General features: G+C 36.5%; 1 protein-coding gene across 3 annotated transcripts in view; it reads left to right on the top strand.

Moving 5' to 3' along the window:
* The window catches only part of LOC120515778 (V-type proton ATPase subunit C 1-A), a 349765-nt gene that overhangs the window by 214442 nt on the left and 122329 nt on the right, over window positions 1-12994 (top strand). For all 3 annotated transcript variants that reach the window (XM_039737077.1, XM_039737076.1, XM_039737078.1), the window contains exon 8: window positions 10952-11020. In XM_039737077.1, coding sequence (XP_039593011.1) covers window positions 10952-11020 — 69 coding nt within the window. The remainder of the gene's footprint in view (window positions 1-10951; window positions 11021-12994) is intronic.

Genomic DNA, 12994 nt, shown 5'->3' with positions numbered 1-12994 from the left:
TTGCAAATGTCTTCTGAAAATCAAGACAATATCATATCCTTTTGTTGCTTTTTTTATCGAATGCCAGAATATTTGTAGAAAATGACCTCCCTCTTCTGAACCCATGCCAGCTGTTCAGTAAAACTCCTGTTCTTGCAATATGTTACTCAGTCTTTCCCTTAATAATTTCTTCCATTAATTTGCCTATGACGCACATTAACCTTACTAACCTATAGTAGTTTGGATCTATCCTGTCACCCTTTTTATATAACGGGGTAATATTTGCCATTTTCCAGTACTTTGGAATTACCCCAGTGCACATTGACTTCCTAAAATATGCATTAAGGGATTATAAATGTACTTGCTAACCTTAAAAACTCAACGGTAAATATTTTCTGGTCCTGTTGATTTGTTTGATTTCAGCCTATTTAATCTAAGCAGCACTTCTCCATCTATAATTTACAAATCACTTAAAACTTCCTTAGTAGTCACTTATACCACTAGAAGATTATGTACTTCCTCACATATAAAGACCTCGGAAAAAATGCCAGTTTAGAGCCTCTGCTATTTCACTGTCTGTATATTTTAATTACCCTTTACTATTCTTGATGCACTTCACATCTCCTCTTTGACTGCTCTTTTACTACTAAAATACCGAACTTTGACTTTAACTGCTATATTCTTCTCTGCCATTTATCCTCACTAATATCCTTTTTAATGGTTGCCCTCATGTTTCTTCCTTTGCAACTTTTTTCAACTCTAACTCAGTACAGATTTTTTTATTTCCTACTAATTCTATATTTAGGTATGTAGCTGTCTTGCATTATATGTAAACATTTTTAAACACGTTCCACTGTTTATCGTCTGTCCTTACTCTTAAATGCATATCCCAGTCTATCCTCGTTAGACTTTTTCACATCTGGTCAAAATGTGCCCTATCAAAGTTAAACAGTATTATTATTTGCATGTGCACTCTTCTAAAACACTGAGAATTGTATTATATTATGGTTCACTTGTCCTTGGTAGTTCAATCACGTCTTCGCCCTCAATCTTACCCTGATTGTTTCAAAATACTAAATCTACACAGGCTTTCTGTGCTAAAAAATCAGTCATTGATTACATCTTTAAACTCCTGCTCTTGTACTCCACCATTTACAAGGTTATTTCAGTTAATATTCAGGTAGTTAAAGTCCACCATTACTATAGTATTCCCCTGCAAGCTCGCTTTTTTAATTTTACTAAAAAGATGTGCTTTGAAATTATTGTCTGCACTGGGCGGTCTATAACATACTCTTAAAATAAGGCCTCTTTCCCTAGTGCTTTACAGACAAAGCCAGATGTCCTCACTAAGGTAGGGCTCATCGTCTAATTGAAAAGGATTTGCATTTAAATCCTGTTTGACATAAACAGCAATCCCACCTCCTTATTGGTTCTGTCTGGCCTTCCTAAAAAATATGTAACCCTCTGTGTTATACTTATCCCCATCTTATTTATTTAGCCTTGTTTCTTTTATTGCTAGACTACCATAATTATGCTCCACTCTCATACATCTTCACCTCATTTGTTTTATTTTTTATTTATCTAGCATTAATACTAGAATCCCTGAAGCCTATGAAAAAACTTGTAATCCTGGCTCACCTTAAATCGCTCCACATCTCTCCATCACCGTCTTTTGTTTTGTAAATCTGTTGATCAGCCCAAGCAGCAAGCAGCCTGCTATTCCATTCCCCCCACTTGCAGAACTCATGTCGGGCAAAAAGTTCACACAGCTCAAGTTGTCTTTATCTGCATGCGAGATCCTTGAGTTGCATAGGGTAAATAATATACCGTTTGTAAGAAAGGAGCTGTATTGCACCCGAGCCGATATAGATTCACACGGAGGCATGTATAAAAATTAACAAACTTTTATTTCTCTTCAGCTGGAGGGCACGTCTTCCCCCTAATCCCCACATCCACAACACATTCCCAAGCACAGTTCACTAAGTAATCCAAACACACTCCTTTCTCCTACCACCACTCCTCCGCAAGCTTTGTCCTTTTCCTCCCGCCACTGAGTGGTGGTTGCTGGCTTCTTTTATGGCCCACCTGGAAGTGCTCCAGGTGCTTGATCACCTGTTTCCAGTTGCACTCCCGGCCGCCTGCCACACATTGTTTGGAACACATTCATTTCATATGTGTTCTGTGTCTACAATGATCTGGGTAAGTGTAGTATGACAGGAAGTACGAAATACGCAAGAATTGTTGAACAAATACCTAAAATAGAAACTTTTTTTCATGTTATAGTACTAACAAAATTTTGACATGGAGTGTATAATGTGTGAAGACTGAAGTCCAAATATCAAATAAACACTTTCACAAAAGGTACACGTATAGCAAAACAAGTGCGCTTTTATTCAAGAATATAACTGAAGAAAAAGTAATTGGGGTAGGATACAATGCGGATACAACCTCTTGATTATGACTCAGCAGTTCTATCACTGCGTCACACAAGAGGTCCCGGGATCGAATCTGGGCACCCTCCAGAGTTACAGTTTTGAGTAGGAGCTGCTCTTATTAGTTAATATTGTACAATAAAAACATGCATTTGATTTCAGTCTGTAACAGCTGGTGTAAATTTATGGTGCTTGTAAAGGTTAGCATTTTTTTAAATTTTTTTATTCAGTTTTATTCTCTGTCACGTTCACGAATGCCCCGATCTGACACTGCTGTTTTCAAATAAAGAAGTGCTATAACAGAGGTGAACTCAGATGATGATGAGGGTTCTACATTGTAGAAAGAAAACAGAAGCCCTCCCCACAGGAAACATCCACTCCTATATAAGAACAACACAGCTGCACCAGGCAGATGAAAGATGGCACCGTTTGGGTGCAGCAACAGGTCGGGCACCATCCTGCCAGTCAGTCTGCTCCACACGTGTCCTTCAAAGAAAAAGCAGGGCTTACAGAGCTTCCCAAGGTATCTTGCAAAGTCATGTTTGTAATTATGTTTTGTGAATGTCTTTATATAAAAATATTTATATGTTACTTATATAAAAGCCAGATCAAATGTTATGTACCTTGATGTATTTACTTATCGTCCTACAGCGTTAAGTCACAAGTAGACTGCAAAGCTTCCTCTGTTTGATAGATACGGGCATGCTCACAAAGTACATGTGTACTGAAGTAACTTTAGCTTAAGTTTGATAGTGAATATCCAGGCCTGTACATGTACCTTCTTGAGCAGGGAAACCTTGCAGGTGCTGGAAGATTTTAGTCCATTACAGAGTAGTGTGTTACCAATGGTGTTCTTGGTGACTGTGGTCCAGACTGCAGTCAGATCCTTAACAAACTCATCCTGTGTAGTTTTGAGCTGATCCCTCACCTTTCTCATGATCATCCTCACCCAATGAGGCAAGATCTGGCATTGAGCTCTTGGTGATCATTTTATATTTCTTCTATTTTGAATAATCGCACCAACAGTTGTCACCTTCTCACCAAGCTTTTTGCTAATGATTTTTTAGCCCATTCCAGCCTTGTGCAGGTCTACAGTCTGCTCCCTGACATCCACTGACAACTCTTTCGTCTCTCCCATGCTGGTGGAGAGGTTGGATTGGAAGAAATTGATTCTCTGGTCAGGTGTGCTTTATACACATAAGTTGAGATAAGGAATATCTGTAATTGATCAATTGATTGATTGTAATATGTTTGCCAGATGGTCCCACATCCAGTATGTGGGAGCCAGAATTCTGGCTGGGTTGTAGGAGATCAAATACTTATTTCTCTCAATGAATTACAAATCGATGTATAACTTTTATGTAATGTTTTTTTTTTTTCTGGATTTTTGGTTGATATTCATTAGAATGAAAGTACCGTAAAAATTAGAGATTGTTCATTTCTTTGTAAGTCTCAGACTTACACATTCAGCAGGGGAACAAATACTTATTTCCCCCACTATATAATCTGGCCATCCAGTTTTTGCAGTTTTGCATCTTGCAGTATGTTCTCCGTATTTCTGTTCATGAAATCTTCTGTGGATAGTATTCTCTGACACATACACATCTGCCTTCTGAAGACTTTCTCTGATCTTTCGGAACAGGCATTTAGGGCTTTTTCTTTACCATAGTAAGGATTCTTTCATCAGTAGTGGAGGTCTTCCTTGGCCTATCAGTCCCTTTGCTACCTCTGAGCTCACCAGTGCATTCTTTCTTTCTAATTATATTCCAGACAGTTTATTCAGGCAATCCTAAGGCTTTTACAGATGTCTTTGATGGTTTTATTCTTGTTATTCTTCATCATAATGACATTTTTAACTTTCATTAAAACAGCTTTTGTGCTCCTGTTGAACAATGGCAACTACAGACTCCAAATATAGTCTGTAGTTAGAAGCAAGCATAGGTATCTCACGCCTGCACTAATGAATCAATGAAACACACCTGAGCAATCACAAACACCTGTGGTGCCAGTTGTCCCAAACATTATTGTTTCCTGAAACAGAGGAAAAAGTGTATAAAAATTGTCATTTCTATGTGGTGTGACCAAGATGTATAAATACAAATACCCTTAAATTATTAAGTCTGCAATGTGCATTTTAAGCACATCTGAATTGTTTGATTTGTAATTTGAAACTTGCAGCAGTGTGGTAAATAAAGGAAAAATGTGTCTTTCGTCACAAACTTTAATGCATGGCACTGTATATATAAAAAGGATGAAATATAGTAGATTGTGAGTACAGTAAGTCACCTACATACAAACCCTCAAGTTATAAACTTTAAAGATGGAAACATGCATGTCCTAAACAATTAATAATTATTTAAATAAGTGAAGAATTAAAAATTGTACAGTAACTTCAGATTTTGATGCTGAATGTAAGGTAGTTTTCGTGTCTGCTGCTAATGCAAAACTCACACTATTATTGCTTACATTCTCTGTCACGTTCATGCATTCTCTTCAAGTGGTTGTGATTTTGGCTGTATCTCTGTTTATGTTGAGTCAACTTACTTTATTTCAAGCCCATGATGTCCAGAATTAAGTTTAAAAGCAGCAGTGATGTACTGCTAAGGAGCAGCAGGCGATAATGATGGAAACAAAAGTGAAAAAGATTGACTGAATAAAGACAGGCAAAAAGAAGATCAACGTCACTCATTCGTATGTACCATGAACCATTCGATCATCCGCACGATTCTAAGGAACAAGGACAAGATCTTGGATCATGAACCATGTATCATATTTGTGCTACTAGCCATACACTCACCTAAAGGATTATTAGGAACACCTGTTCAATTTCTCATTAATGCAATTATCTAATCAACCAATCACATGGCAGTTGCTTCAATGCATTTAGGGGTGTGGTCCTGGTAAAGACAATCTCCTGAACTCCAAACTGAATGTCAGAATGGGAAAGAAAGGTGATTTAAGCAATTTAGATCGTGGCATGGTTGTTGGTGCCAGACGGGCCGGTCTGAGTATTTCACAATCTGCTCAGTTACTGGGATTTTCACGCACATCCATTTCTAGGGTTTACAAAGAATGGTGTGAAAAGGGAAAAACATCCAGTTTGCGGCAGTCCTGTGGGCGAAAATGCCTTGTTGATGCTAGAGGTCAGAGGAGAATGGGCCGACTGATTCAAGCTGATAGAAGAGCAACTTTGACTGAAATAACCACTCGTTACAACCGAGGTATGCAGCAAAACATTTGTGAAGCCACAACATGCACAACCTTGAGGCGGATGGGCTACAACAGCAGAAGACCCCACCGGGTACCACTCATCTCTACTACAAATAGGAAAAAGACTGAAAAAATGTTGCCTGGTCTGATGAGTCTCGATTTCTGTTGAGACATTCAAATGGTAGAGTCAGAATTTGGCGTAAACAGAATGAGAACATGGATCCATCATGCCTTGTTACCACTGTGCAGGCTGGTGGTGGTGGTGGTGGTGTGATGGTGTGGGAGATGTTTTCTTGGCACACTTTAGGCCCCTTAGTGCCAATTGGGCATCGTTTAAATGCCACAGGCTACCTGAGCATTGTTTCTGACCATGTCCATCCCTTATGACCACCATGTACCCATCCTCTGATGGCTACTTCCAGCAGGATAATGCACCATGTCACAAAGCTTGAATCATTTCAGATTGGTTTCTTGAACATGACAATGAGTTCACTGTACTAAAATGGCCCCCACAGTCACCAGATCTCAACCCAATAGCGCATCTTTGGGATGTGGTGGAATGGGAGCTTCTTGCCCTGGATGTGCATCCCACAAATCTCCATCAACTGCAAGATGCTATCCTCTCAATATGGGCCAACATTTCTAAAGAATGCTTTCAGCACCTTGTTGAATCAATGCCACATAGAATTAAGGCAGTTCTGAAGGCGAAAGGGGGTCAAACACTGTATTAGTATGGTGTTCCTAATAATCCTTTAGGTGAGTGTAAGTGAGTGTACCAAGATCAGCTGACTGAAAACAAAAAATAGAACCTGGTTGTTTGTTGCTGAAATGCACATGGAATTAATACAAACTAGCAGAATACCCGCGCTTCGCAGCGGAGAAGTAGTGTATTAAAGAAGGTACGAAAAAGAAAAGGAAAAATTTTAAAAATAACGTAACATGATTGTTAATGTAATTGTTTTGTCATTGATATGAGTGTTGTTCTCATATATATATATATATATATATATATATATATATATCTACAGTATCTATATCTATATATATATCTACAGTATCTATATATATATATATATATATATATATGTTGTTCTCATATCTATCTATATATATATATATATATATATATATATATATATATATTTCTCTATCTATATATATATATATATATATATATACTACACTTGGCAGCGGAGAAGTAGTGTGTTAAAGAAGGAAAGAGAAAGAAAAGGAAACATTTTGAAAATAACGTAACATGATTGTCAATGTAATTGTTTTGTCACTGTTATGAGTGTCGCTGATGTATATATATATATATATATATATATGTATATATATATGTATATATGTATATAAAATACCAAGGCTATATATGTCATGTGTTTAAGAAGTTATGAAATTATATATATGTGTGTGTGTGTATATATATATATATATATATATATATATATATATATATATATATATATATATATATATATATGTATATATACACATACATATATATATATACACATATATATACTTGTGTGTATGTTTGTATGTGTCTATATGTGTGTGTATAGCTTTGGTCACTGAGTGCAAGGGAAAAATAATAAAATATAGTCTATAAGTTATTAAACAGTAAAACATTAACGTTTTAAGAAGTACAGGTACATTGAGCACTACTGGAGTGGTTGCGGGTAAACTACATTTTAAAGACTGTGTAACACAACAGGTAAGTAACTAACAGCAGCTAAAATATATATGGATCATCTCTCGGTAGTAGATCCCTTTTGAAAGGCGCTACACGACGGCTGTGGTATAGAAATTACATTTTCTATGTGAACGCTCAAATTTGTGCCTCTGGTAATGTGCCTTACCGCATTTAAAGAAAATTAGTTTTGTGTCCTCTGCAGTGTTAAGAGAGAAAGGCTTTGGTTTGGGATAAAAGGTGTAAAGAAAGGAAAGTTGCCTTTTCTTTTATATAGTATAGAGAGATGTGTTCGCTGACGCTATGATCGCCTTTTGGGGACAGTCGTGGGTCTTGTGTAGACTGGTGAGACGCCCCGCCATTAATCAGCTGTGATGGCACTGTCAGTCCTCCACTCGTGTGCGTGTCTTCATAATCCGAGGTGATGACCTCATAATCGTATACGTAAAAAAGAAAGTGTGAATCGCCTTAATATTATTTTTCCGTGGTGTAGAAAAGGGGTCCCGTGTTTGCACTTGTCTGGGCTATAGCGCAGGGGAGGATGAAAAATTAAAAGTGCTCACTTTGACTTAAGGCAGAAGCGCAGTCAGCGCCTCAAAGGCCGGCACAGCTATGCACGCGCTGGCTGCTCGACTTTTGCTGGGCAGGAGACCACAGTTTTGCAGACACGCTCATGATATCAAAAGTCTCAGCCTTTTGGAGGTCATTCATATATTATATATATAGCAAAATACCCGCTACCGCAGCGGAGAAGTAGTGTGTTAAAGAAGTAATGAAAAGAAAAGGAAACATTTTAATAATAACGTAACATGATTGACATTGTCATGAGTGTTGCTGTCATATATATGCCTGCCTAAATAAGTCACCCTCGCTTTGCTCTTACTTTATTTACCGCTCATTTAATCATGGCTATTGGCGGAAAATTATAAAATGGAAGGAGGATGGCTTTACCAAAACAATTATTGATGGCTTAATCGATTATTCATAAAGCTTGAATTGGTGATGTTTTTCTGTGTTAACCTCATATTTTTCAGACTTCTTCTCAAACTAAGGTGGTGCGAGGGTAAAATGAATCGGGATGCGCTTGATCAATGTAATCGTGTACCAGGAAATCATGCATTGACAAAAGCTCCCTTTGCTTGTAATGCAAAGTGTGATTAAATGCATTATTTTTAACGCTATATGGAGCACATGCATCAAGCTTCTCAGCTGTGCTTGTGCTAAGAAAAGGAAAGATTTTAAAAATAACGTAACACGATTGTCAATGTGACCTTTTGTAAGTAGTGCCTGGAGGATTCAGTGTGGAGAAACTCTAGAGATAGCGTGTGTATTAACTTGTGGATTTTTCTGTGAGTATTTGGTGGCAGTCTGACGGTTGCTTCGAAGACGGCATTAGCCGCTGAGCTCAGCTCAGACCGAAATTAGATGAATGGGAGGGGAGATGATGACGTGACTCCCCCGCTTTAACTGTCAATCCCCCACAAACACAGTCTCTCAGAATTTGCATAAGCACACCCCTTCACCTACAATTTCAACCTAGTTACAAAGTGATCAAAACTCTCGTTTATATCCCAAGCCCTCTCATTAAACTTGTATCCCGTGATTACCTGTGGGCATGTGAAACGCCAGCGGTAGCCTGTCTATGAACTTAATTTAAAGTTTAGGTTTACACCTTTCTTTCTTTCCGAGGCAGCAACACTCATGAATATGGTAGTATATGTCACTCGCTCGCTTCTTATTGTTTTTCGCTGCCTTCTCAATTATATAATGCATGTTTTCTTAAGCGCTTTTTGGAGGTCTTCCTGGTTTTCTACGCACTGCGCTGACAATCAGTTCACGGATTACGGGAGGCGTGATGATGTCACACAAAACTCTGCCCCCCCACGTCATTCCAGCTCAACTCCATTACAATTAATGGAGAAAAATACCTTCCAGTTATGACCATTAGGCGTAGAATTTCGAAATGAAACCTGCCCAACTTTTGTAAGTAAGCTGTAAGGAATGAGCCTGCCAAATTTCAGCCTTCTACCTACACGGGAAGTTGGAGAATTAGTGATGAGTCAGTGAGTGAGTGAGTGAGGGCTTTGCCTTTTATTAGTATAGATAATGTGTGTAAAAATGAAGTGGTTAACAGACTTGTACAAGAGAGAAGGTGGTGAGTCCAAACTTGTTAAAAAAATTAGTTGAATTGTAATCTCAATTATCCAAATGGGAGCTGTCTCTTTAGCACTCTCAGAAACCCAGCATGTTCGCACTAACGCTGTCATTTTCATGTAGTCACTCCCTACTCAGATTAAAAGAGCAGACAGACTTCATGCACAAGTGAGAAAACAACAAGTAAACATATGCCAGGTCAGTGGCTGGTTTTAAATATTCCCTGCATCAACCAGTGGGCGTCAGAAGCATTACATGGCAAGCCTCTAAACTTGTAGTTGCACCAGTGGCGAATTGGTCTGAGAAATCTCACTGTAGAAATATTAACTTTTAAATGCTATTTATATTGTTCGTAGAGTACAAATAATATGTTTTCGATTAGAGCTGAAGAGAGAGAGAGAAGTATGCTAGGTCTGCATAAGTAGGCTTGTTCGCTAGCAGTAAGTGATTCTACTGTACAGAGATCAGCTGATGGTAAACAATGGAAATAAAAAAATGTAAAATTAAAATAAAAAAATTGTTGAAATGCACAAGAAATGTACAAATACCTGCACATATACATTTTTTTCTAAATGGATTTGGAGGTTGCATTGTGTTAATTGGGTGCCTAGGCTAACTTTGTTCGATTTACGAACATGCTTTTGGAAGAGAACTCGTTCCTATATGTAATGCAAACCCTTCATTTTTTAGAACTCATTATTGTTTTATAAAAAAGGTTATTTTACCTCTATTAAAACCTTTGTTTTGCCTTTTAGAGCTTTTAACAAGGGTATGCTGCTTTTGATTCAAATGAAACCTGAGCTTGTTCAGTGTAATGCATTATCATTTGTAAATACCTTAAAATATTTTTCTTGGATTTTCCTCCTGGAAAGCAGCAAACATTTTATTTCTCATTATGTCATTGATCAATAACTGGAAAGATTAATATGAAAACAAAATTTTATTGCCTTCTTATTCTACTTCCCTCCAAACTGGTGTACGTCTAGGTTGAAGTTTTGAAAAAAAAAATATTGGAGAAAAATGGTACATCTTTTATAGTGTAACTCATCTTTAATAATGAGAACTCGAATTATAAAAAAAATAAATACAGGATGTCACACTGATTTGCAGCAATAGCACTCACTATCTGTGACGAGTTTTCACATTGTATGTGTAGATTTTTCTCGTTTCCTTCCCATATGCCATTGTTGTTCTGTATGTCACATTTTAAGAGAATTGCTGTTGTAAATTTGGTTAAGAATACATGGATTTAAAAAGTTAAACTGTATGCTAATGTTTAAAGGCTTTCCATCTCAATTTTGTATAATGAATATCCTAAGTATGTTTACTTTTTAGCCCTTGAAATTGACTCCTGTTTTTGAAAATTTCAATCTTGGATTAGTATTTTATACAATTTACTTTCATACATTTAAAAATGTGTATATGTATTTTTAATCATTTTGATTTAAATTTTAACACATTTTGCTTTTCTCCTTTATTACAGAGCAAGTTACAATGACTGGCAAAAAACCTATGAAACATTGGCAGAAATGGTGGTACCACGCTCCAGCAAGTAAGGACTATACATACTGTTTTGCTATTCAGACGAAACAGACAAATAATGAAAAAAGTCTTTTAACCAGAGATTCATGACTTACTGATTTTTAATAGTAGAACAAAAACTAGTTTCCCTTTCTCGTGGACTATGGAAAATAACTGACATATTTCTGATTTTCCTTTTATCATACTACCTTTATAATTACAAGCTTAACGAGCCTTGCCAAAGTTGACAGTGTTCATTTTACCTTTCTCAGCCAAGATGCAGTTTAGCTAGTGCTCAGCTGGTGTCCTGCATTAAAGTATCAAGTCAAGCCTTTTAAATTAGCCACAGAACTATATAAACAGTTTGCTTCTTGTGCTTTACTTTAAATTTGTTTTTCTGTGTTGTTCATTTAGTACTTTTCTGATATAGACTGAAAGTATTTTTTGCAAAATCTTTTGTAGATTGTTTTAAATAAAGGTGTCTGTTAAATAAATAATACCAATCTGGACGAAATACTTAGACCATTACTGTGCAATTTGAAGCATGTAGGTATGCTTTAATTTATGTAAAGATGACTTGGGTAGGGAGCACTATATCTTCTGGTCTGATTAAAAATGTGTTATTTTTAGAATTATAAGATCATCTGTTGACTTAAAAATTGTACCAGTCTAATGATGGATAGACAAATAGAGCAATGACTTTAGACAGTAAAACATCAACTTTGTGGTCGAACTTGTGAAGCTGCTATATTAGGCTGCTCGCTTATCACAAGAGTTGCTGCAGGCTTTTTCCTTTTGCTCTAATATATTAATCAAGCTACGAGAACTGACAGAATGAAAACAATAAAACACAAATCCTTTTAAGTTAGGAAAGATACTGCATGTCTCTCTTTTCTTTTTTCAAAGCTTTGTGCACTTTCACAAACCTGCATGGGAAAAAAGGTGAAACATAACATCTTAGTGACAAAATATTTTTACATAATATATGCATGTCCGATATCATTCTGCAATACAGCACACACAAAACCATGACTCCTCAGGTGGAATTCTCATAAACCTTGCAATTTATGGCAAAGCTATATGTATTCTTCATACACAGAAATATATTTAAAAAAAAAACAAAAAAAATAACTACGTAAATAAATGAACTAAAATGAAATAAATGTACATATCAGCTTAGAATTGGAGTGACTTTCAACACATTGCAGCATTCAGCAGTTTGGCACATGCACGATACCTGGTTAAAAGAGCATCCTTGTCCTTACTAATCAGCATTTACAAAGTACAAAAAATTAAGCAAGAAATGGAAAACCGCAAAGAAAACTCACCTCATGATATATAGCAATACATACAGACACTAGGGTTTTCACAATGCCAAAATTTCAAGCTTTGATGCAATACTAAGAAAAGTATTAAAATTCAGTATCCAATACACAGTATATTATGTAACTTGATAAAAATCATAATGAAATCAAATAATAGAAATTGTATTCATTAAATGCAAATACTTTACATAGTTCAATCTTTTGTAAAAGGTAAGAGTAAGGTCAGGAAGCATTTAAAACTATTCCACATGAGGGGTTGGACATCAAACTCAAAAGTGGGTGTTCAGGGTGTTTTGTGTAAATGGGTACAAAATTGTCTCAGACTCAGAAAGCAGAGAGTAATGATACAAGGAAAGAGTGGTGTTCCACAGGGGTCAGTGGTAGGGCTGTTGCTATTGTTAATTTATACATGATTTGAATAGGGATGTAAATAACTAGGTGGTTAATTTTGCAGATGATACCGTGCTTGATGGATAGACAAACAATCTAAAATCTGTTGAATCAATACAGAGAGACTTGGGCAGCATTCAGGCTTAGGCATATTTGTGGCAGATGAAAGTTAATGTAAGTAAATTTAAAGTATTGCACATGGGAAGTAAAAAGTTTAGTTTAAATACACAATGACAGGTTTGAGAATTGAAAATGTTTTTACAATGTTCTAAAGTTCTGTAAATAATGAA

Source organism: Polypterus senegalus, chromosome 15 (genome assembly GCF_016835505.1).
Source record: "Polypterus senegalus isolate Bchr_013 chromosome 15, ASM1683550v1, whole genome shotgun sequence".
In the NCBI taxonomy this organism is placed as follows: domain Eukaryota; kingdom Metazoa; phylum Chordata; class Cladistia; order Polypteriformes; family Polypteridae; genus Polypterus; species Polypterus senegalus.
The sequence above is the reverse complement of the archived record's forward strand: the minus strand, read 5'-3'. Positions and strand labels throughout refer to the sequence as shown.